The sequence below is a fragment of the Polypterus senegalus genome, chromosome 2 (assembly GCF_016835505.1).
Source record: "Polypterus senegalus isolate Bchr_013 chromosome 2, ASM1683550v1, whole genome shotgun sequence".
NCBI lineage: Eukaryota > Metazoa > Chordata > Cladistia > Polypteriformes > Polypteridae > Polypterus > Polypterus senegalus.
Window position 1 is genome coordinate 72,435,782 of NC_053155.1, and position 27,222 is coordinate 72,463,003.

At 36.9% G+C, this 27,222-nt stretch overlaps 1 protein-coding gene across 2 annotated transcripts in view; it reads right to left on the reverse strand.

Annotated features, from left to right (window-relative positions):
- Positions 1-589: 589 nt before the first annotated feature.
- LOC120523027 (probable ribonuclease ZC3H12C) overlaps positions 590-27,222 on the reverse strand; it is a 98,235-nt gene continuing 71,602 nt past the window's right edge. For both annotated transcript variants that reach the window (XM_039743951.1, XM_039743950.1), the window contains exons 3-6: positions 18,930-19,069; positions 12,795-13,029; positions 10,086-10,192; positions 590-8,363 (exon numbers count right to left, since the gene is read on the reverse strand). In XM_039743951.1, coding sequence (XP_039599885.1) covers positions 6,970-8,363; positions 10,086-10,192; positions 12,795-13,029; positions 18,930-19,069 — 1,876 coding nt within the window. In that variant the 3' untranslated portion in view covers positions 590-6,969. The remainder of the gene's footprint in view (positions 8,364-10,085; positions 10,193-12,794; positions 13,030-18,929; positions 19,070-27,222) is intronic.

Consider the following 27,222-nt stretch of genomic DNA (forward strand, 5'->3'; position numbering starts at 1 on the left):
TGAAACATTCCCATGGCAGCCACAAATCACTCTATCAGGACCGACTCTGCTAAACAGGGCTGCAATGTCCCACATAGCCTTCTCATTAAATATGTTAAAAGCCATCGCTGCCAAACTCCTAGAAAACTGTGAAGCCCACTTTCTCCTGGTAAGACTTGGCCCACTGGTAGATTTCACACAGAGCACTGAGGCCTAAAAAATAAGACCTCCACTGTGTGGGCCTGAGCTCCCCAACCCTGCCTCAATTTCTAATGTAATCTGACTTCATGCTGTACCTTACTTAACCTGCATCAAGCGCTGCAAGCAGGTCCTCCAACTTAACGGGAAAATGTGGGGGTTGGTGGCAGGATTGGAACTCCAACCACCATAAAAAAAACCTGACACTATTCCAGTGTAGTGCCGAGGTGTCACCCACTGCACTCGAGTCCCCCATCCAGGTGGGTCAGCGTGTGGTGGGTGCGACAACACACTGTAATCAGCGCCTGCTCCCAACCTCCTCCTCCTCCTCCTTGTATGCATCATGTATTAACTTAAAGATCTGAAACAATAAAATCACAAAACAAACATACGACTCCATGGTTTTCTGCAGTAATGCATTTTATTTTCTCCCACAAACACTAAACACACAGCATGCAGTGACTTCTGGTGGGTCATTAAGATGAACACCCAGAACGAGTCATGAGAAGAATTCAAAGGCAGACGCTGTGTTTGACACTCGTGGCTCTTGCACTCCATTTCACAGCACTGACTCAGACCTCAGAGTCTCACATAGCAGATGAATGGATGTGCAGCATTACAGTTCAGTCCGTCCCTTGATAACCTGCCAAATTCACATGTCAGGGTTTACTCAGAAAATTTGCTTTGGGTCAGTGGATTTGGAAAGTACTCTGACTCCCATCACTTTCTGCACTCTGCATACTTTACTGTGTTGTAGATTTCATTTTAAATGGAGTAATTTGACATTTCTGCCCATCAATCAACACTTAATACCCCATAATGACAAAGTGAAAACATGTTCGCAGAAAGGTTTGCAATTTCATTAATAACCACAAACTGAAATCTCTCATTCAAATAAGTACTCGGGTGTGTCGTGTTTGCTCTAAAATTTGATTGGACATCACTTCAAGAGGCACACACACCTGCATATCTAAGGCCCCACAATTCCCACTGCATGTCAGGACAAAATCAAAACCATGAAGCCCAAGGAAATCTCTGGAGACCTTCACAATTAAATTGTGGGGAGGCACAGATCAAATTACAGATATAAAGCCATTTCTAAAGCTTTGAGTAGCCTCAACAATTCTGAAATGGAAGAAGTCTGGAACCACAAGGACTCTTCCTAGAGTTGGCCATCCTTCTAAACTGAGTAACAGGACTTTGACCATGTAGCTGACCAAGAAACCAATGTTCTCTCTTACCGAGCTTCAGAAGTCCTCTGCTGAGACTGGAGGACCTGTCAGAAGGACAGCCATTTCAGCAGCGCTCCGTCAGTCAGTTGTTTATGCCTGCATGGCTAGATGGACGCCACTCTTGAGGAAAATGCATACAACAGCCCACTTGGAGTTTGCACTGGTTTGATGCTGAACTCTTTGGGAAGAACCCCAAGCGATATCTCTTATGCCATCCGTACATAGAAGCCTGGTGGTGAGAGCGTCATGCTACAAGGGTGCATTACAGTGGCAGAGACATGGAGACTTATAAGAACTGAGGGAAGAAAGTATGCTGTGAAATACAGAGAGGGGGAACATGACTGTTTACCTTTTGGCATGACAGTGACCTAAAGCACATAGCAAGACAATGCTGGAGTAGCTTTGGGACAAGCCTCAGATTGTCCTCAAGTGGGCCAACCAAAGCCCAGACTTGAACGCCAAGGAACATCTATGGAGAGACCCGAAGATGACGGCAGTTTGCAGACGCTTCCCATTCAATCTAATGGAGCGGGAGGATCTGCTGGGAAGAATGGGATTAACAAAAAAAAAAAAAAAGCCCAAATCAAGACATGCAAAGCTTGTACAGACTTAGCCAAGAAAACTCAAAGATGTAACTGCTGCCAAAGGGGCTTCTACTAAAATACTGAGTTAAGGGTCTGAATCATTTTATGAATGAGGTTTTGATATCCTTTCTGAAAACAATTTCACTTTTTTCATTTTGATTTAATGCGTGTATACTGACAATGTCAAATATATGCATTTAAAATGAAACCTACAACAAAAAAAAGTGTGCAGAAAGTAAAGGGGTCTGAATACTTTCTCATTCCATGGTATTACTCCTCTTATTCAACAGTGTAACCACTTGCTATGATTTAAACATTAAACCAATAAGACTCTAAACATCCAGCTTGATTTGATGTTAAGAAGCATTCTTTATATACAGTATATATAAAAATACACATTCAGACTCGTTACTGCATACAAATTTTGGTTCAAGTCCATTTGGTAGTAAAATATGTCATGTAAATTCTTTATTATAAAATAATTATGTGCCAGTATAAAAAGCCATTTAAAGATTAGGCTATGGTTGCCCGATAACTGTAAGGCTATGGCATTCAGCAGGTTAATACTTGTGATAAAATGCAAATGTCTACTGTTAGGATAACGAACCCCAACTCCTCATACACACACACACACATCTCCACAGACCTTTCACTTTTCTCAGATTACTATGCCAAAGGAGCAGGGTGCAAAATATTTACTGCTGTATAAGCAACACATAACACACACAGTCACACACCTCCATTCATTGAGATAACTGGCTTAATAAAAAAAAAAATCAGAACAGACATTAATGTTAATATTAAATGCACGGCTTAATTCAAGTACTATACTCTTATTGCAAGCATAGCATGTATACGGACGGTAATTCAATTGCACACATGAGCTGATGCACAGGTTGTGTAAACTGAAGAGTATGATGCGCATTCCTCCGCAGATACTACAGGACATCATGGCGGGAGAAAGTCGCTTGCTCAGGCCAGCATTTGCCTCCCTATTGGTCTTTTTTTTTTTTTTTTAAAAATCTCACTTTATATTTTCACTTCCATTTGTCCACACAAGTGTTCTTCTATCATGATGCCCCCTTAATTTTTAGTTTTGAGAAAAAGCTGCTTAAAATACTCTGGAAAGAGAAATGATTCCTTGAGGAATTTCAAGTGGCACCATAATAGAGAGAATTCTATCCTAAACGGTCTCACACGTCTCCAAGACGCTCACACGTCTCCACAGCTCTATGCTGTGCTGTTTTTATCCTACTTATGTCATATCACTTTATGCTGAAAAACAACACAACTGAACAACAACAAGCTGTACATCTGGGTCAAGGAACAGATGATGTGCAACTTTATTCTCACATGAATTTCTCAATAAATTAGCCATTTTCCTATAAGTGTATTAAATAGATCCATTCTATACATTTCCTCCATTCATTAAAAATTAAGTGATAATGTTGCCTTTTCTAGTTTCTTAACAGAAAGTGAATTGACCTGCTGAGAACAAATATAATGAATTCCGGGACACGACGCCCAAAAGTGTAACAAGCGCCACTGAATAATACTGCAAATGCACGACAATAAGGCTTTGATCTCATGCTTAGCTGCAGGCACTATATGATCACTTTTACCGTTTTAAGGAGTCAAGTGTGATAGATAAGGCGGCCGTTCACTCCTGCTTTACACTAACAGTAAAACAACACACAATCTTTATCCTACTTTCTGATGAGTTATTGTTAAGCTTGAGCAAATGCTGGCTGATTTGATTTTCATTTGCAGCAAATGGATTTAAAGCTAATTGTTTTTTTTATTAAAAAGCACTTAATACTAATAATTGACATACTAAAATCCATGCATATTTTGTTGGAAGTTACAAGCAGATGTATCACAGGTGCAGAATTAACTTGCAAAGATGTGAGAACATTTTTTTTTTAGTAGCAAGAACAGTATAAAATATACTGAACAATCATAATGTACAACTGATTCTTATCATTTCTTCTCTATAATATCAAACAGAAGCCTTCCAATACATAGGCTGGCAGGTTGTATGGTATCAAGAACCCAAGGGGAATGCCACCCTACAATTAATGTAGCACGTTTGTTTTAATAGTGCCTACCATGTTTCTTCAAACACTAGAATAACATTCTGTTTCTGGTAGACTAATTTCATAAAGGCCAATAAAATTACACACTTAAAGAATAAGTGAAGGTTCCCATCCTGCACAGAAAAGACAGACAGACACACCGTATACATGTGAAGTAGACTGGACAGGCCGCTCACTCTTTCATGCAGGCATGCATGCATTTTCTGAACGCTCGTAGCCCAGTAAAGAGGCGTGAGGAGCCTGGGGCCTATCCTCTAATGTCGAATGCTAGGCAGGAGCATGCCCGAGGTAGGCCACCCATTCCTCTTGTACATTTATTATACAGAATTGTTACTTAAATACACATAGCTTAGAAGAGGAAAAAAACAAACAGAAAGCCATATTCAATGCAGCAAGCCAGCATTTTCAAATCACTCTGTAGTCAGAGTATGTCAACAATACTTTTCATACGGAAAACAAAAAAGCAGTTAAAAAGAAAAAAAAAAAAAACACCTGAAAGATTTTAACTGAACATGGTTCAGATTATTGGAAATGTCAATAAACACAATGCCATGTAGAAGCATTTACTGTATACCCAAAACCTACCAGCGCCAACACACAGTGCCACACAGGTAGAATGAAGGTTATATTATTCAAGAAGGTGCTAGGACATTATTTCAGGCAGCATTTTACCTTGGCTTTTGTTTAGGGATGACTCCAGTAAATTAGGATGTTACCCCAAAAGCCAACAATATTACCCCAAAAAACAGCAGATTTAGAATTTGAATACATGTTATTAGTGAAAATGAGCTTAGAATACTGTACTTTAACTTCACTGTGCCGATGGACATTATATCCCAACTAATTTTAAAGCCAATCCCCCACCTCCAGCATTTTTTTCTCCTGTAATTGAAAATTCTGCCCATTTAAATAAAAATAAATGATAAAATGTTGCCCAAAATATCTTTAATAACAGTTCAGTGTGTGTCAATATCTACTGTACATTACATATATATTTATATATAAAAATCTGTCATTAATTTAAAAGATACAATTTGTATCAACAAGAAAGGCGTTTTCTGGCTATCAAGTGCAATGCTGATAGCAGCTACGGAAAACTGTACAGTGGCCTTGGTGAATGTTTCTCGAAAAAGGGACATTCTCTGCCTTGTCCGTAGTGAGTAATGACCATGGGGAAGACTAAAATCAGAAGTGCTTCAATGCTATGCAGTGTTACAAAAAGTTACAAAACTCTGTAAAAATTAAAGAAAACAGACAGCTCAGATTATTAAGTACAATTCCACTAGCAACTGAAAGCTGTCCTCTTTAAAAAGACCAATACTGAACAGAATCTTACAAAGGCTGACATTTTAAATCTTTCTCATAATCAGGAAGGCAGGAATGTCCCTTTAACAGACTGAAGACTTAGTAAAACTTTAGAAAATACAAGTTTGCAGACATGTAAAAAGGAATACAGAAACCGATCTTTTCAGGCAAAATGTCATCACAGATCTGAGAGGAAAGGAAGCAGGATCTGTGTGCAATTCAGGCTTCTCGATGAAGTGAAAGAGCTGCAATAGCAGCTAGTAGAAGCCCACAAGTGAAATGCCAGGAACATCCCTTACTAAAACTAAGGTACACAGACATCTTATCTGATAACTACTGCTAAATGTATGGCAAGATTCAAACCTCCTAAAAAAACACTCTGTCACTAACTTGGTAACAAACAGACAATACTGTACAAAAAATAATTATCATAAAATAATAACTTATTCATTTAGGTAAATAAAATTAAAAAGTACTACAGTGCTTTATAAACACTTTGTTGCATATTCTCAAGAGGCTTCTTTTTGCGATTGCAATGGTGTTTGCTCTTATTAAAAGGAAAAAATAAAAGTAGCACACAAACATAATTAGACCACAAAAAGTACTTTGAGAATAATAAGACAAACACAAATACAAACAGAATAATACGAAACTCTACCCTTTGGGACAAGAGAGGGACCTTGTTTTCTTGGAAGCTGACAATAAGAGCTGCGTTAAAGCACCTGAACACATTGCTCTCCTCCATTTAAAAGCGTCGTTTAACCCGCCTGAAGCTGACTTACTCTAGCCTGGCTTGCCATCTTATAAGCTCGTGTACAGAGCTGGAAGAGGTCTGCTTACCACCCTTCCTCATGCTACATGAATTTTAAGCACCCCTGCCATAAAGGCCTTTCTTTAAATAGTTATAGCAGTATTCAGCTACTGCCCAATCCCAGCCCAGTCTTAAGGCCGTTAGGCTTCTAGTGTGATTTCACAAAAAAAGTGCATTAGTACAGTCTGCTTACAAGACTGGCAAAGCAAAAGAGTATAAGTAAAACGTTCTAATCACGCATTAGCTTCCATTACCCTGAAACAAATGAGTGGAGTTTCCTTTTTAAAAATGATTGCCTAAACTTCAAAACATTTCTCAAATTAGATAACAGAATAAAAGTGCCTCAGATCTTGGATCTCCTCTGCAGAGCAAGCTTCCAAAAACAAAAAGAAAAAAAAAAAAAACTGTGCTCAATCAGACAACAGAAAAGTGCAAAAAAAAAAAGAAAAGAAAACATACACACAATGAAATCTGTAAAGTCAGAGGGTAGCTGTCACCATAATTACATTTTACCTCCTGATGCAAGTTTATAAGGGTTAGAAGATGTCACATATTTCACAGCATGGCATGTCATGTAAGGAGATAACGCTGTGATGACGTAGTTTCACAGAGACGTTGTACAGATTTCAAAAAAATTAGTTGCCTGCAACAGTGTTTTGTCAGTGCAGACTTTAAACAGAAGAATGCTGTCGAAGCATTCCTTCCTCAAAATTAATGCTGACAAACAGAAGATTCTGTATCTTCTATGAATTGTACATGTGCGCTCAATAACCTGATTGAGATTTCTCTGCCAGAATGGCAGCAGCCAGCTGCTGAGCATCCATAATATCAGGATTTCTGTTCATTACCAGCCGCACTAGGTCAGCTGGGAAGATATTGCAGAGGTTTACAAAAATTTTGTCTCGGATATCTTGGTAACGTGAAGGGTTGGAGGGTTCTTGCTGGGATAAGTTGCGACCCCATGGCATCCTCCAAGCCTGATCCCTGTTCTCAGGTAGACTTTGGAATGTGAACTGCTCATAGCAGGGTTGGGTGGGCTTGTTGGGCAATGAATACGGCTGGTGGTAGGCATAAGCATCCATTCCATAGTTCAAACTGTCCCAACTCCCAAAGCGCTCCTGACCTGGACATGGCTTCCTTTGTCTCAGTGGAGTGCTCTCATAAAGGCGCGAGTCTGAAATACTATCAATTCTTGTGGTAACCAAAGCCCTGCTTAGGTGACATGCCTGATGAGCTTGCTGGTGAGTTTGTGTGGCATTATACTCACTTGGACAGCTAGAGCGGGCACTAATTGCAGGATGCTGCAAATTTGGTGGAAGGTATGGAACAGGTGGCTTAGGACGAAGTTTAGGTTCTTCTTGTCCGTAACTCTGAACCCGCGTCAAAGCATCATGGTAGTTATGGGAAAATGGCTGTGATAAAGCACGGCTACGAGGATGATGATGGTGATGATGACACTTGATGTTTTCATCTACCAGTGGGTCTGGGGAGCTCATATAAGACCGTTCATTGTACCCTACAAAAGAATCACTGCTGCTACAGCTCATACTCCCCTCACTACTACAGTCAGAAGCAACAGAACTAATTCGATCAACAGAGAAGTGTCTATCAGGGCTCTGATGTCCTGAAATACTGAGCTTGTTATAGCCACTTATCATAGAGTAATAGCTAATGTCACCCGGGGAATCACATTTGGGATACTGCTCACTATACGATTTTGCCGTTCCATGGTTTTTGGACACAGTCATAGGTGTTCTTTGTTCCTGAGAATAACACAGAATAGAAGGAGTAAGGACATTATTTAATGGAGGAGCTGGCTGAGGTTTTTGAAGGGGATTATTATTTTTATTCAGAAGTGAGGGAGCAGAGCGAATTTCAGCTTTGGTTTTGGCACTTTGCTTTTCTTCTGTCTCATGGGAAACAGTCCTGATACTAGGATCTGATTGCCTCTTTGGAGCTGTGCGTTTGACGTCAAAGCTGCTCTCAATTTTGCAGCTGTTCGGCATACTGTGACTTTTTACAAGACCTGCTTCAGTAATAGTCTTAGCTGCAGTGCTTTTAGCACTGGCTCGAAGCTCATCAGCTACGGAGCGTTGCGGCTGTGATCCTCTTTCAGGATGGTAAAATTTGCACTTGTGTCCATATGTACACTTCTTCCCTAAAAAGACAAAGGAAAAAAGTTACAATAGTTTCTAGCCCTATTCACTTTAAATGAGATATTATAGTAAAACAGCTCTTTGAAATGTTATTGATATCTAAGAATTTTCTATGTGAGGGGAAAAAGGGCATTCTTCATATGAATAAGGTATTTGGAGGTAACACTAGTGTATCACTGAATCAAAACAATTCATAAAACATAACTTACTGTGACTCTCTCCAGGGAGAAAAAGATTACACAATATGAATACTGGAGTTTACTTTTCTTAACAGGTAAAATCATTCTGTATTATCTATTTTCATAAAGCAAAAAGCAGTATAAAGAACAAGTCTGCTGCATTTACCAGCTATAGTATATGCCAAGTTTCTAAATATACTTTTTATATGAGACTTTACTAATCTGCAATGATTAATCATTTTACAGTATGGTTTCTAAATTAAGATGTTTATCTCCTAGTCTACGACAAACAAGGGTGTTAGTGAATAAAGAGGAAGACTCAATGAAAAAGATGTGGGTATAGGACCTTTTCATTCCCGTGCAGGCAAGAAATTGATGTCAATATTGTGAAATGTGACATGACAATTTCCCAATAATGTGCAATAAAACTCAAGTAAAAATTGCACTACTTTTTGAAAAAAACAGAGGCTTGTTTACATATTAAACATTCAACTGTAATCCAATTGCAGTTATTTTTGTGATTTAATTTCTGAGCTTCAGATTTTCAAAGCATATTGAGAACACAGATGTGTAAAGGGCAATTAAAACTGGCCAGAACAGAAGAGTAAGAAAGATGGGGAAGTCAGATCAGATTTTTACTGGATTTACATCCCTATTGAAAGTAGCTAAACAATTGGAATTCTGTTTATGGCTCCTTGGCAAAACCAATTGTAACTGAGGTTATTGCCTGTTAGCATAAAAACCAGCATATTGTGTTGAATATGTGTATGTGTGAAGACACTCATCCCTATGATTGTGTAGCTGGTAAAGGCTTTTAGCAGCTTGCTCAACATGGCAGACTTTTTTTTTTTTTTAAAAAATAAGAGTCCACTGTTAACATATTTTAAACTACTTATATTATGTTTATTTCATAGCCTGGGCAAAGTTCAATAGAAAACAATGTAGAGAACGGAAGCAGTCAGAGTATATGACGGAATAAGATCAAACAACAGTCATATGCATAGCTCTAATATGCTTATGACAAATTTACAGCCTGGGGCTACACTGGCAGAAAGATTAATCTGTTAACTTTATTTGCATGTTTTGTGCAGCACTGTTCAGATTATGTGACATCCGACGTGCAACTGCCATAGCCACATCCACCCAGCTCGGTGCAGGTGTCAAAACTGCTGTAAAGGATTTAAGTTTAAAACAAATTACATTTGCAGCTGGCATATTAGTGTGTGTGTGTATTTAGCCAAAAAAAAACAAACAAAACTTAAGCTGTCACAGTTTTAAATGTACTTCTGGCTTTTAAAACACTTTTAAAGGAGCTGTGAAATTTGTTTAAACAGTTCATTAAGTCATCACTTGCAAAATCCTTATCCTCATTACATTAACTACATTATATTGTTTAGAACTGCAAAAAAAACAAACAACAAAAAAAAACCCATTTTTGTTCTATAATTAAGCATATTAAGTTACTTAGGATAGAAAGTCTGTTTCTAATCAGTTATGTATTCAGATGGGAAATAAGGGAAAACAAAACACATAGTCTAAACATACCATATGGGCAAGGTTGTTTTTTGTGTTCTGGTATGACAGGCCTTTTACGAAGGAAGTTATCCAAGCTTGGACCATGGCGACCCAAAGGATCATCAGGTGGCATAAACCTAAGAGTTCATAAGAAATATATTGTGTTATAAACACAATAAACTTGTGTCAGCTCTTTTAAAATACCTTTATACAAGTCAGCAAAGATAATACCTAAACTAAACGTCAATCACATGTTAAGTAACTCAATGCTCAATACTTCAATTTTTCATAGAAAAATCACTAACTGTTCTTAAAAAGTTAAAAAAAATAAAATAAAATAAAAACTGCCAATATACAACCTTCAACAATATAAGGCATAAGCTCATTTTATCAATCCAAACAAAATATTTTAGATAGCAGGCACCTTTCTGTGTTTTGATAAAATCCTTTAGTTTGTTCCTTAATAGGCTCAATTTAGATTGTGTCAATAAATAATACACAAATAAACATTCCGAAAATAACTACTTCAAAAACAATTTCCTTTGTAGACCTTTTTGATCAGTACTGTAAATAAATAAGGAGGTGCAATCAAAAACAATGTAAATTCCACAAATAATGTTCATCTTTATATTTGCACATGGCAGTATTCCAACTCTGATTCCTCATGTTAATACTAGCAACTCTTAACAGTAGAATCCCTGAAGCCTACAAAAAAAACTGTAATCCCAGGCCACCTTAAATTCCTTCACACCTCCCCCATCAGCTTCTTTTGTTTTGTAAAGGTGTCGATCAACACAAGTAGCCTGCTATCCCACCAAACCGCACCACTGCAGAAAGGACAAAAAGTTCTCCCAGCTCGAGTCTTGTTTCTTTAGATGTGTGATGCCTGGAGTTGTATAGGGTAAATAATATATCGTTATTTGGAACACATGCATTTCATGTTTGTTCCGTGTCTACAAGGACTTATTTAAATGTAGGATGACAGGAAATGATAGAAATGCAAGAAATGTTGAACACATACCTAAAATCAAACTTTTTTCATGTTATAGTACTAACGACAGAATTTTGACATGAAGTGTATTCAAATAAACACTTTCACAAAAGGTAAACATAACACAAAACAAGTGTGCTTTTATTCAAGAATATAGAAAACGAAATCGGGTTAGGGTACGACATTGACACAACAGATTGGCTGGTGCAGCGTTAAGAACTGCTGTCTCATAATCAGCAGGTTGAGGGTTCAATTGTGGCCACTTCTCAGAATTACCACTTTGAGTAGTGAGCTGCTCTTATTGTTACTACTATACAATAAAAACATACATTTGATTTGAGTCTGTAACAACCAGTGTAAATTTATGGTACTTGTAAAGATTAGTTTTTTTGTTTTTTTAAATTGTTTTGTTATCTCAGTCACGTTTATGTCCCCTCCGATCTGACACTGCTGCTTTCAAATAAATACATGCTATAACAGAGGTGAACTCAGATCAGTATTCTATATCGGAGAAAGAGAACAGAAGCCCCCATTCCCCCCTTACAAGAAACGTCCACTCACATATAGGAACATCGCAGCTGCACCGGGCGTAAAGGCGAAAGATGGCACCGTTTGGAAGCAGCATAAAGGTCAGGTATCGTCCTGCCAATGAATCTGCCCCACATGCATGCCTTTCAACGAGCTAGCAGTGCATACCGAGCTCGTCAAGGTATTGTGCAAAGTTCAGTTTGTGATGGTCTTTATATGAAAAACATTTATATGTTACTTATATAAAACCCAGATTGAATGTTATTTACCTAGATTTATTTACTTATCTTCCTACAGCATGAAGTCACAAGTAGGCTGCAGAGCATCCTGTGTTTGATCGACATAGGCATGCTGGCAAAGTACATGTGCAGTAACACTCCTCATTCAGGAAAAGATTTCAGTCATCCCATGGGAGAAAGACTTTGAGACTAAGGTCATAAAGCCGATAGAGATGTTTCTGGTCAAATGCAGAACCGTAACAACAGTTGCGTAAACTGCGACAGGAGCTTCCACCTGCAGCTAAAGTCAGTTGCGTACTGAAGTAGCATATATTTAGTTTCCAAAGCTAATGATTACTTCAAAAAGGTTAGAAGTTTTTTATACACTTATATTATTTTTTTCAAATCAAAACCTATTCGAAATTGTTCATAATGCCACATTTTCTCTTTCAATATAAATTAGATGTCCACAGTATATATTTAGTTAATCTTGTGAATTTCTTTTTTCATAATATATTTTTCAATAAATGTTTTTTCCGGTAAAAAAAACGAACAGTTTGTGTTTCAAAGTAATTTTATAAAGGGAAGACAAAGTGCATCTAACTCTAGCAGCACAATTACAGAGGAGTTTCAAGAAACAGTTACATTTAGAAATTAGAATTAACATGCAACTTTCAGTAATATATCTTTTTGCATCAAGATGTTTTTATGTTATTAACGTACATGGTTCTTAACACAAACTTACTTGTGACATTTGGAACTATTTATACTAATAAACAATTTGAAATTAATACTGAAAGAATGATCTCTTAAACACTATGTAAAACTGTACCCTAAACCAAGAGACTAGATTTGAATCATTACCCATATAGTAACCAAACAGGTTATTGCCTATCATCTTTATGACCATATTCAAATATTGTTTTCTGTTAAATCGAGTTTAATTTTGCTTTTCCAAAACCCTAGAGGTCATGTCTGATTAGAGGAGTAAAGTTTACTTACTTGTCATTAACAAAGGAATACATAAGTAGTCGCTCGTCAATAAACTTCTTCCATTCTGGTTTTTCATTGGCCAAATCTCTATAGTTGTCATTTGATACAATGATACCATCCGACTCATAGGCAAGCTTCACTATGAATCGGTCGTCATAACAGACAACTCTTCGACCCTGCACACGGCGGGAAGGGGTGAAGACCAAAATTTTCTCTTTTTCTAATCTTCTTAAGATTTCCTGGTCTGTTGCAGTGGAGAAAACACAATTTTAAAGTCAAACATCAATACACATTTTCAAATAAATCTGCATTATGTACATTTAAATTATTTATGTGCAAAACAAAAACTGTATGCTGGTTTAATTGCATTTAATTACATTTTTCTAATTCTTCCAATGGATTTCTTAAGTTAGCTAAACTAAGCCTGTATTACTTACCTCTACCTAATCATATTTAAAGATAAGTACAGTGTTATAAGTTTTCAAATCACTTCAAACAAATATATGTTCTACTGGCCGTTGTGACCATATTAAATAGGTTTTGGAATGTTAATATTGTCTTACTCAATTTCCAGATTTAAAATCAAGACAAATTATACTACCAACTAGCAATAAATGTACAATGAAATCTGTCTTTTGTTAATCTCAATAAAGCATGTGATCACAATGCATTCAAACTGAAAAAAATCCTTTTTCTGAAATGGAAAGAACAGGAAGATCTGTGTAGTAGCTGGCGGAATATGAAGCCAAGCGGTTCCTTGTATTTTTTCAACAAATGTACAGTAGTCTTTAATTTTTATGCTATGCTTTAAGAAAACTGGGTTGCTTTTGAATCAGTTACACTTTTCACAGACTCCGCAAATGCAGAATATAAGTTAAACAATATGACCCATTAATGTGCTTTATAACTCCTTGAATGTAGTCAAAGCATGTTTGATAAGTCTTTGCCCATGCTTTTTCAGTAGAAACTATCTGACGTATGGAAAACAAAATTATGCAATAAATCCAACTATGATTGGTGGCAGATAGAAGGTTAAATATTCACACTAAGCAGGTTTAGTCTGGGCTAACCTGTTCTTATGCAGATGTGCTGCTTTAACTATTCAGTCAGAAACACAAAAAACTCTGTTGATTTTTTTTTTTATAAAATTCATCAGTTTATAGTGCAAATTTTAATAGTTCACTTTGAAAGTTTAAAAACAAAAATTTCCATCGCAACAGAAAAAAAACTATGATGTTCCTCATTTCCAAATTCTTTTAATACGTATTTAATTTAAAATCATCATCAGTATATGGTAATGATGTAAACAGTCTAGACCAAACATCATGTCTCAATTTTTTTTAATTGAAAACATTTTCTTTTGAATGATTGCTATTGTCTGTTTCTAATATCCAACACAGTACATATGCTTTCTGTATATGTATCAGTATCTGAATTTAAAGAATAGCTTCAGTATTTCTATTTTTAGCTAGTGCTTTCTCACAACATTAATTTATCCTGGGAACTTGGGTTATATTAAGCTCTGTATATAAATTGATGCAAGGTAAAAAGTACACTTCTAAACTACTATATAAAACGGGGATTATTTTTGGTGAACAACATTGATATCTTGAAATTGCAGAGTTTACTATTCCACCCTTCTTTACTGTATTAACTGAAATTATTTTTGTTGTCTTTAAAATCATTATAGTTTTGTTAAATTGGCATGCATTTTTGATTTTATATGTTGGCACAAGGATATTATTCTGCACTCATACTGCTACACTAACCAAAAACTGCTTTATGGACAATTTGCCCCTTTTAAAATTGTTTCATTTTATAGTTTTCATTTTTCAGTTAATTGCTACAGAAAAGATTATTAACAGAACTAGGGAATACAGCTGTGTAAGTCCTGTTATGAACTCTCCACCATGATTTTCAGGTAAATTTAGAGCCAGTTTCAGAATCCTGCTTCTAACATATAGACCTTTAAAGGACTTTAGGTCTGTACACTTAACAAAACTTAAACATGTATTATGGAGCTTACCCTAGGAAAAGATACTAATCTTCTAAAAATTGTAAGATAAACAAAACTACAGAGGAAGTTTTAGTTATAAAAATTCCTTACGGTAAAATGATTACCTTCCCAAGTATGTGATTCTCGTTTGGTCTCAGTATTTAAACTCAGGCTGAACATTCACCATATTAGTCCAGAGTTGCTGCTTAGGTCTTTATTACCAAGACACTTTTGTTATTTAATTATTCAAAAATAAAGGCTCTGTAATCATCATGAATTGTTACCGACCCTCCTCTATTCTATTCCTTTCCTCTGTATCCCACTTTGACACTCTGTTCCACTGTTACTCTTCCAAGTAAAGTCGATGGCACATTATGTGACTAATAGAGGAAGAGGATGTCGAGCTCAACAACTGCAGTTGCTGGACCTCATTGCCTTGAGGATGGTAGATTACATGATCAAGAATTGGAGGGGATGACAACATACATAACTCTGTGCAGACTTTTAAACACAAGTTCAGATTTCCAAAGTATTACAAACTTGTCTCATTTTGACAGCTGATTGCATGCTGTCTAAGAGCGTCAGTGCATGCATAAAGTCTTTGCAGGTATGAAGAGTTTAGATGCAACATCTGTCCTTCTATTTTCCTCATTCAATTAAATTGTGTTAAAACAGACAACAGGGAGACAAGACTCACTTCTGCTTACATGCTCCAAAATTTGGGGTCCTTCTTTCTACAGAACATCATTGTCATTGTACTTTGTGTGTGAATTTACTGGTTGTTGGCTCTGAAATACACATAAGCCCACACCTGCAACTTGAAACAAAACCAAACCTCCCAACTTTATAAAATTAAAAGATGTCTAGGACTAAAACAATTCTGGAAAAGTTGTGCAGTATGGCACTTATGGTTGGTAACCATAGGCTTAATAGAAATGTCACACTACCTGACCATCTTATTTTACTTAACATTGGCTTGCTAAAACCCTCTACCAATATATTGCTGACTCCAAAAAATGAAAGGAAAGTACCAATGTAAAACAAATCTGAAAGATTTTTTTTTAGCTTAGCTTAGCTAGCCTCACATGCTGGTTTACACCTACTCCAGGTAGCTATTGATGAAACTGTGCAAGTTCCTTTGACACATAAAGCCTACTGTCACAAGAGGCAAGACTCTTTGTCATCTAAAGTTAAGAAACACCGTTTTAATAACTGTATTTAAATGCCATTTATCTATATGTTTTTTTAAATTTATTAATTTACTGATAGAACATTAGAACAATCTAGATGAAAACAGGCCATTCAGCCCAACAAATCTTGCCAGTGCTATGCACCTAATTCTTCTAAAAAACATCAACTCTTGTTTTAAAACTCTCTAAAGTCCTACTGTCTACCACACTACTTGGTAGCTTATTCTTTATGGTTCTCTGTGTAAAGAAAAACTTCCTAATGTTTATGTGACATTTACCCTTAACAGGTTTCCAAATGTGTCCCCATGTTCTTGATGAACTGATTTTAAAATAACGGTCTCGATCCACTGTGCGAATTTGTATTATATTTGTATTATTATTTGTATTACTTGTATATGTGTATACAATATATATATATATATATATATATATATATATATATATATATATATATATATATGTATATGTATATGTATATGTATATGTATATGTATATACTCTTAACATTAACCAGTTCTAAAAAGGGCTCCTCACACCATAACCTTCTGCTTCCTGTGTCTGAGCCAATTTTGCACCCATCTGCAAATACCATGCACTCCCACTTCTTTTAGTTTGATGGCCAACCTAAAGGATGGATCTTATCAAATGCTTTCTGAAAGTCAAGATAAATAATATCATATGCTTCCTTATAGAATTCTGGCAGGTTGTTACAACATGTCCTGCCTCTTTTGAACCATGCTAACTGTTCAGTAAAACTCCTTTTCTTGCCATGTGTTGCTCAATCTTATCCTTAATAATTCCTTCCATTAATTTTCCTGTGATGTATGTTAAGCTTACTGGCCTATAGTTGCTTGGATCTGTCCAGTCACCCTTTTTATGTAACAGGATAACATTTGCCATTTTTCAGTCCAAAGATTTATATTATGTACTCGCTGGCCTACTTAACTATTAAATATTATCTGGTCCTGGAGATGCTACACTATAATACCACAAAAATACAAAGTGCCCTGTTTGCAATTCAGTGTAAATAAATGTAAATTATGATGTAATAAAGGCTAATTTCATGTTAAATATTGTGATTAAATACAAATTAATTAATTCAGAACTACGATTATGCATGGTCTTTGGATTTTGTGAGACGGCTTCACTGTGAAGCTCGCAGTATGCGGGTGAAAAGATCAAAATCACATGAATTAAACACACAAATGAGAGGCATTCTATCGATCAAAGTGGCACTACAGCAAAGCCAAACACCACTACTGACCCATGTTATCTGCAGGTTGAAAACTTGAAAATAAAAATGCAAAGTGGGAAATGTGTCTTTTCATTTTTGCAGCTTCATTGCTGTTCAGGCTGAAAATGAAATTGCAAATGGGGTTATTTCATTTTACTTTCTATTTTTGCAGCATTCTTGTGTGTAGTCTTTGAAAATGAAATTGCAAATGGTTTTATGTCATTTTATTTAAAATTTTTGCAGCATTCTTGCACATTAGTATTTTCCGACCCACTATATCCTAACACAGGGTCTGCTGGAGCCAATCCCAGCCAACACAGGGCACAAGGCAGGAATAAATCCTGGGCAGGGCGCCATCCCACTGCAGGGCACACGCACACACACACACACCAAGCACGCACTAGGGACAATATAGGATCACCAATGCACCTAACCTGCATGTCTTTGGACTGCGGGAGGAAACCGGAGTATCCGGAGGGAACCCACGCAGACATGGGGAGAACATGCAAACTCCACGCAGGGAAGACCTGGGAAGAGAACCCAGGTCTCCTTACTACGAGGCAACAGCGCTACCACTGCGCCACCATGCAATTTTGTGTAATCTTCATTTCTTTTTTGTAGATATACCTCCTATACTAAAACAAACCTGCAGAAAGTTTTCAACCAAACAAAAAAGGGGTGCACTGACTCAATCACCATGATAATTCATGTGATTTATTTGTTGTGCTCCTTTACCATAAAGCTAAGAAAAGCAGGGGCTGAAAAGATCCATTTTTTGTGATTGGCCAAATTACCAATCACCGATCAAGACTTTATGTAATGAAAAATTTGTCAATTCAGATTGGCAGCCAATCAATCGGAGAATCCCCACATACTGTGTTTAAAATACATCATTACTTCTAAAAACTCTTGTGTTTCACGATTTGCAAGGTCTTGCACTTATTTTTTGTAGTTAAAGTCCCCCATGCCTATAGTATCCTTCTGTACACTTGCCTTTTTAATATTACTCAATAGATGTTCATTGAAATTACTGTCTGCATTAGGTAGTAAATAACACACTCCTAAGATAAGGCCTCTTTTCTTAAAGCTGTCCAGGTGAAGTCCTCACTAAGATGGAGCTCATAGTCCAACAGAAGAGGACTTATATTTAAATTCTGTTTAACAAACCAAAAACCCACCTTCTCTGCTGTTGTGACTACCTTTCCATCTGTTATACTCATCTCCATCTTTGTTATTTAGCCATGTTTCTGTTATTACTGTATCACAATTATGCTCAACTACATACAACTCCAAGTCACTTGTTTTATTTTTGATACCTCTAGCAGTAAGGCAAACTATTTTTAATGTGTTACTCAGTTTATTTTTGGATTTAAGCACTGGGTTAGAATTTACATTACTATGCATTTTTATTTCTACACTACTCTTTGTTCCTCCATGCACAGTTCTAAACATAACCTGTCCTAAACTCCCTGGAAAGCCCCCTTCCCCCCCAACCCCTCATAGCCTAGACTAAACATTTCTCGAATAACCTACTCAAACACCTTTCAAATACAGTACATTGGTGTCCCGGTTGTAACCGGTCGTGGCAGAACACCATACTGCATTACATTTGAATTTGATGTTAAAAAAAATTCTCTTTCTAATTTTTAATGTCTTTTTATATTTCACATTAGCATTGTATGCCAGAAAAAAATAAGACTGAATAAAAAAAAAAAAAATATTACCTGTGATAAGAGCATCAGGTCTTGATTGTTCTTTTCGCCAGGCAGGAACAAAAACTGTAATATCTTTATGGCCGCGGTCTAAAAACCAGTCCACTGTTAGTTTAATTCCATGACAGGAAAACACTTCCTTGTTGCCGTGGCTGAAAAGAATACAATAATGGAATATGAATCTTACGGTCAAGGGTGAACAGGTATTAAATAGTTATGCTTTAAAATGATGATAAAATTGTTTACTTTAAATACTTATAAATAACACAATGTTTTCCTTGATATACAGTGCACTGTTTTTTGTAAGGGTGTTATTACCTAACTAAATATTGTTACTAGTCAACTAAATATTCTAACTAGTTGTATTTTGCTGAAACAGTGCCCTTATTTACAAAACACTTGGCCCTTTAAACCTGCCTTTGAATAAAAAACATTGTTCAGTCAATGCAAATATAACTATTTTAACTCTGCAGGTATCACAGAACCAGAAACCATCCTTGATGTCTTTAATGTCATGTTACCATATCTGGTATGTTGTGTTTAAAGCTGACATACAACTATTATTCTTTCCATCCTGACCTATAAGGCAATGATATAAATGCATTATTATATTTGGCTCTACACTGACAATTTATTATTAAAGAGAATGCAACATTCTGACTGACTTCCAGGGAAAAATGTAATGGTCTTTTTCGCTTTCTTGCCCAAGCTAGCACCAAGGATTATGTGCAAAGCAATGATGTTGGATTGTTTCTGGGCTCTCCATTGGGTTTTCTCATAAGCAGGGTTGTGTCCAACAGTAATTTTTAGAAATGGATTTGGTGGCAAAGGCAGTAAACCAATACATTAAATATCTGTTGTTCCTCTAAAATATTGTGAGATTTTTTAACTCTTTTGAGATACTCCCCAACAGGGCGACATGCCGAAACTCGATTGACGTGTCTGTTGAGGGTTGCTTGTCCATTGCTGAGGCAACCACAGGTTCACAGCGCCACAGAGGCAACAGCAAGCTCACCGCCTACTTGCGTAATGCAGGGAACACTATAACTTGGCCAATGACCTGGCCTCGAGCCCACCCGTTTGCTGTGTCTGTGTGTAGTAGAGTGGTAGCTCCCGTTGCAATAAATAACTTTGCTATTCCTGTTTCAAGCTGAATAAAGTGGATTTTCCTTAAATCCTTAGACTCGGCCTCATCTTTTATTATAATTTTATTTTAAATAGTGGAAATGGATTATACATATCTCAACATGGACGGCATGGTGGCGCAGTGGTAGCGCTTGTGTTTGCTTCCCAGGCCCTCCCTGCGTGGGGTTTGCTTGTTCTCCCCATGTCTGCATGGGTTTCCTCCAGGCACTCTGGTTTCCTCCCACAGTCCAAAGACATGCAGGTTAGGTGGATTGGCGATTCTAAATTGGCCCTAGTGTGTGCGTGTGTGTGTCCTGCGGTGGGTTGGCACCCTGCCCGGACTGGTTCCTGCTTTGTGCCCTGTGTTGGCTGGGATTGGCTCCAGCAGACCCCCGTGACCCTGTGTTCGGATTCAGTGGGTTGGAAAATGGATGGATGGATATCTCAACATTTACCACAGTAAGACCGAATTCTTGATTATGGTACCCAACACAAAATTGGTACACTGACTAAATTTACTGTAAGCTTTGAAGAAGCCTTATGAGATGGCAATTAATTGTTGCAGTAGGGCTCTCAATAATTGAGATTACAATACTTCATATTTAAAATAATGTTTCCATATGTACTAATGTCCATTTTATACTTCTGGAGGTACATTAATATTCGTTACCATCAGGTATACGTAGTCCATTAACTTCCTATTTCTGCAATAATTTCATTTTCTTACACAAGCACAATATGTTGAACAGTACTTAGTTGACAAATACCAAAAAAGGTTCCATGTTAATTCACCATTGGAGGGGAAAAAAGCCCTGAAATGCTTTGCATCCACTAAAATCTTCTGTTTACCCCTTCACGCACTCCTATCAAATGGAGCTGGAGAAACGGCCAAAGTTAAATTATGCTGGAGTACAGTAATCATCAATAAAGATGATTTAGCCAGTTCTGGAAAAGGGCTAGAAAGCAAAAGTAGTTTACAATGCAGTACAATAACAATATTTTACTGATATTTCACTTGTTCTATACTCTTACCCTTGGTAGAGGTTCACTTTTGTTTGAAATTATCAAAACATTTTGCTTAATAACTCTGCTGGTATATATATAAAATTCTAATCTCTCTTTGCACAAACTGGTGCTGGCAGGCCCCTAATTACTCATACAAACATGTACATAGTCCATAGCCAATCAATAAGCTTGCAACAGGTTATTTTAGCTAAACAGTTCAGTGGAAGCTGGAATTAGGCACACTATCTACAATAGGTCCTGCAAGCTAAAGAAAACAAAGAAATGACTAGCAAAATACATAAACACTAAATTGAGAGCAGGAACAGATGCCAAAGCCACAATGGGACACTAAACCAGAGGTCTTTTAAAGAGTCACAAATAATAATATAACCTTTTTACCTTGAAATTAAGATCCTTTTATTCAAAATCCATCACTATTAAACAAGCTCAATGATTCAGAGGGAACACCGAGGCATGCACAGTAGTGGGTGCTGTGGAAACGGTCACTAAATACAATCTAATTAACTACAGAAGAGCTGCCTAAGCAAATCAGTTACGTGATCAGTAGAAGAGAAAGAAAGGGCTGTTTAACAAAAATTAACAGAAAAAATATTAAGGGGACTTAGAAAACTAACACATGTCTACGAAACTAAGAGGTCACTAAAATATCCATCATCCATTTGTTGATTTACAAATCTACTTAATCTAAGTTTAGGATCGCAGAGAGTCTGGTTATATTACGATTTAGTTCTCAGGTGCATTAAACATTCATAGATTTGTAAAATATGATGTTTTCTCATGATGTACCTAAATTAAAACTAAACTAACTAGTAAATACACCTATAATAAGCAAAGCTAAAACAATGTTTTCTGCTTTCTTAGAAGAGATACTAGGCATTATCAACACTACTCATTATTTACTAGTGTATGTATAATCTTTTAATTATGCAGCATATCAACGCGGCCTTACTGTATGCCAAGAATACATGGCTAGCACAGATGATGTATTAGTTGACTGACTGGAGAGGGGGAAAAAAACTCATTAGTTACAGAAAAACATGAGCAAAAAGTTAACCTAAAAATGAGGATGCCCAACTTTTTATATGTAAACACTGCACTGCAAGTTATCTGCTGCTGTTTAAATTCCATGATTTATACATGAAATAGAATTCCCACAGAGCTTCAAGTGTCAAAAACGGCTCATTCACAAACACACACACACAACAATTAAAAAGGGCAGACTCAAAATACAACAAGCTACGGAAGCCGAGAGAGGACATGCAATATCGTTATTTTTTTAAAATTGTTTCCTCAAGGTAATGGACTATCAAGATCTCGAGAAAATGAACCTTGTTTTCGCAATAGAATGGAATCATTTTATTGAGATCATGCTTAAACAAAAGATCTAATTTTCTCAAAATTATGAAATTGTATCTAACGTTTAATGTTTAACTTATTGAAGCCATGTCCTGTTTGAAATGGCAGAAGAGCAGAACTGTATTGATCAGCGCATTAGGGCTGTTCGATATAACGATATATATCAGATGACAATATGAAAATGTCTTTTGCTGCACATTCCGCTATCGTTTGTTTCGTGGTGTCGCAAAATAAACTGTTTACGGCAATATTTTTTTCATTGTTTTGATGGCCACCACGTGGATGCAGACACACTAGCATGGCTGATGAAGACGAGGCAACACCAGGTAGCTCCACACAGAAGGACCTTGTTCCTAAACGAGGGGCTACCTCTGTAGTATGGAGATGGTTTGGATTTGAATAGTCTGATACGGACCTGAAAACGGTACTGTGCAAATTATGCTGCAAACCGATCGCTACCACAGACTCCAACACGACAAACCTCTTCTACCAAAAGCATGTGAGCGAGCATGCAGAGAGTTTACAACTAGTTGTAAAGGTACTATTTAAACGAGCATGTTAAAAGCTTGGAAGATTAATTGCTACCAAAACAATTTGCTTAAGGCATAATTTTCCCTGCAGCGTTTGCTGTCAGCGTTAATCTTGTTAAAATTACTGTAGCGTCTTCCAGACGTAATGACGATTCGAGACGGTCACTTGGTTAGTTCCCTCTTTATTAAACACAAACAAAAAAAATGGTTGCTGTTGGCCACAACCACGCCGAACAGACAGCAATCCAAAAACAAACTCTCTTAGCTAGGGGCGACAAGATCGTCGTCCACTCCTCCTTTTTCACAGCGCCATCAACACGTTAACGCCGTCCAGTCCCACGCACTGGGCGATCAGCTGTAACTCATTAACAGAGATTTGCCACACTACGATGTGCAAATTAACATTTTACTAGAATGTAGCCTAAAAAATATTATATTTAATATTATTTATTTAATATATTTTTGTCGTAAGCCTTATTGCTGCTACAGTTTGAAGTACAATGTTTACATTTGGTTTTGACAGTTAATGTTAGACTTGTATTTATTTTGTTTAAAGGGTTTATTGGCCTTATATAGTTTAGTTGTTAGTGCTTTGATCCTTTATATGTTGTGAGAGTTATTGCTGCTACAGTTCACATTTTGTTTATGTCAGGCATTTTATATAGCAGTATTTTATATTGGGCCTTTAGTAATTTGTTTTTGAAAAGTGTTTTATATTTGATACATTAATATTTTATGTTTACATTCTAAGTCAAACATTTGCTCAAATGTTCTAAATAAAAGAACAGAAATAATTACAAGTTGAGTACTTCTCATTTTTGATTTTTTTAATTTAAATGAAAAAAAAGGAGTGGTGATTATATAAACTATTCACTGAATACAAAGAAAATGTACTATATCGTGATATCGGGATATGAAATGAAATATCGGGATATAAGATTTTGGTCATATCGCACAGCCCTACAGCGCATCATATTTTTGTGCAATCAAGAACAGACGCAGGCTGAAATATGTTTATGCCTTAGTTTAGAAAATAATAACGTTAGTGTCCATCATTTAAGAAGACGGTTAGCAAGGGTTGAGCTTTATAGGCGTCGCAATCTAAGCAAGCCTGATGCCAGGAGCAAAGGTTAAGTTTTGTTTTCTCGAGATCGCAATAAAATTATTCTGTTATCTCAAGAAAACAAATTTCCGTTTTCTCGACATCTCTGTAAAATTATTCCGTTATCTCGAAATCTCGATAAAATGAGTCCATTATCGCGAGGAAACAATTAAAAAAAAAATAACGATACTGCATGTCCTCTCTCGGCTTCCGTAACAAACAGACAAAACAAGAAAACTGCTGTATCTTGGGTCTACTTTACATTGCTGTAATCTTCAGTTAAATGGGATGCTTCGTCACCCAGTTGTCTAATACACTTCATTTTTACCTAACACCTTTTTATTTTCTTCTTTTACATTGTACCAAGTAGTCTTTGCTGCATCTCTACAACCAATATTCCCCTTGCTTGCTTTCAGTTTAACTTAAGAGGTCCGGAGGAGGTCCTTTTGTAACAAGGGCCTTACACTAGAGATTCTCCCAATATTCCTGCATTCATGAGCCCTGTGTTTTTATTACATGATAATATCTCCAGGAGTGTTGCTCAGTTATCTCTCTCTATATAAAAAAAATCCTGGTGGAATGGAAAAGCAAGGTGACGATACGTGATCTTCTCGGAAGTTCTCGAAAGACATTTTAAAGACCCGTGAGACAAAAAAGACTGGCCACTCAGCATCTCACAGAGACCGTTAACATGAGACTTGGTGCCAAGACATTGTCCCAGGAAAGTCACGCGGCGACGTGGAACATAAGATTCTTGCAAGACACGCCCTTCTTATCAAATAGGAGCACGGCCAGCCAGCAAAACATTCAGTCATGTAAAGTCACGTGGCACACACACACATCCTGTGCTCTCAGCAAAGAAGAAAGAGCAGCGCGGAGAAAAGAGACCTAAGGCATGATACATATGCAGAGAAAAGTACAGAATATGAAAGCAGTAACATTTGAAAGTATTGTAGCGTCCCAGCCAAGCTGAAGCCTTTTTTGTTTTAAGTGACTGTAAGATCCGATTGAGGGACGGCAGAGTACAGCACGGAAGGCCGATAGCTGGGTGCTGATTGATGCGGTAAGGGGGAGGTGAGACCCATGGGAGGAGGGGTTGGAGAGGGTGCTAGAAAGATGTGTTTGGGGTTATGCAGTCGGTGATTGTTAAAGTAGAACTGTTGTGACACTTTATTACGCCAGTCGCTACAGTATCAAAAAAAAAAAGATAGCACAGATCGCATAGACGCAAACAAAAGGAAATTAGTTTAAGTCAGAGAATTTCAAAAATGGGGTTTAACTCCCATGCATTTATTGGTTACTTTGCAAAAAAAATTATTAACTGCTGATGATGTGGATCGTTTTGTCTGTGCAGAAATTCCAAACAGGGAAACCTATCCTAAATTATGGTACAAAGTTAATAAACACAAGTCTCACAGACCTCATTTAAAAGATTCAGCACATTGGGACATGAAAGATTCCAAATATTGTTTTTACAGAAGTTCTGAATAAAAGTGAAACTAATGAAATAGCAACAACTCGAAGAAGAAAACCAATCTTACAAGCGTGTATCCGGAAAACCAAACATGGGGGTGGGTGAGCAAAGTGAGCAGGGGCCGAAGCCCCCTAGTGTAGCTAAAAAAATGAAAGCACGGACTCCCTCTTGTCAGCCTTGGGCAGTGTTCTGTGATACAGCACCTGGTCAACTCAGTACTGCTTTCCAGCAAGTCCTGTGTAGCCTCAAGTTTAAAACTGGCAAACTGCCTCTTTGGGTTATCGGCTTAAAACCGAAACGTATACAGCATGCTGTATAACAAGGCAAAAATGTCTTTCTTGTTACAGGCATAAATAACAAAGTTTAGATAATTCATTTTTAAAACACAGCTTTGGTGAAGAAAACTGAGTAGTGAACAAAATAAATCTATTTTTCCCATTATGATCCACTCATATTATCCGTCAGACATGATTGGGTATTCTGAAAAGAGCAGTACTGATTAAGCATGTCCACAGGAAACATACTCAAATACCAATTAGTAAAAACAAATATTCAAGAGGAGAAAAAAACTGATGTCCTAATACAACATATTCTTGAATGTGAGAAAGAAGGGAGGTAAAGCTGAACACGTGTAGTAATATATTCATTTCTACTTTTCTGACAAAAAGACTTGATATTTTTTAAAAAGGCAACACATACATATGTATCACATATATATTATAGTTATGTTCATTTTTGATGTGGATAACTAATGGGAAGCCATTCCATTAGACAAGAGAGTGAAGTGACGGCCTCATGATGTTTCTCTGAAGAACCCACAATCAGCCCCAAGAGGTGCAAATTTAGGCAGGATAAATAAACTGTAAAGCAACTGCTTCTGTAATAATTATATATTTATATAGCACCTTTCTAAGTTTCATGGCATTCCACAAATATTCAAAATGGTACAATAGGAGGAGCAGCATTGTAAAACCTCAACAACTAACAACAGATATAAATTAGTATTAAAACAGCTCTCTTATGATAATGTTGGGAATAAATGTACGACATAAATATCAGTGCAATGCGTTTTGCAATGATGCATACTGTGAGAAGTGTATAAAATAAAGACTGACTGCCAAAGACAGTGCATTTGTTGATGAGCCAGAATACATATGTGGCAGTTGGAATGTGCTAGTCACATAAAAAAAAAAAAAAAAACATGCCACCACTAAGTGCAAAAACTAAAAAAGAAAATAGGAGTTAAAAAAGGGTAGCCTTCTTTGGTATAGCAAGAAAAAAAAATACTGCAAGCAATGTCAACCGCTCCTCTTCCTCTCGTGGCCCAAGGCCACAGCTTCCCTTTTAGTTAGGATGACTGACTACAGGCTAGACAGCATGGAAAGACCTACCAAATAATAAAGCATTATACTGTACTCAACCAAGTTTTGCAAGCAAATTAATTTGGAAAGGAAAAAAATGTCCAAGCAGTACTTTATAAAGGAACATGGCATCATATTTTCCTAATAAAAGTAAAATGCAAAACATTAATATAGGACAGTGCCTTCTGGGTGGGGTGCAAAACATACAATCATAACTCTTACAGATACATAAGAGAAATAATAGCACACATTGCTCCAAGATTTTGCGAAACACACTTTTGGTCTCAGCACAGATTAGTGGATTTGAAAGTGGCAAAGATCACATCTGCAT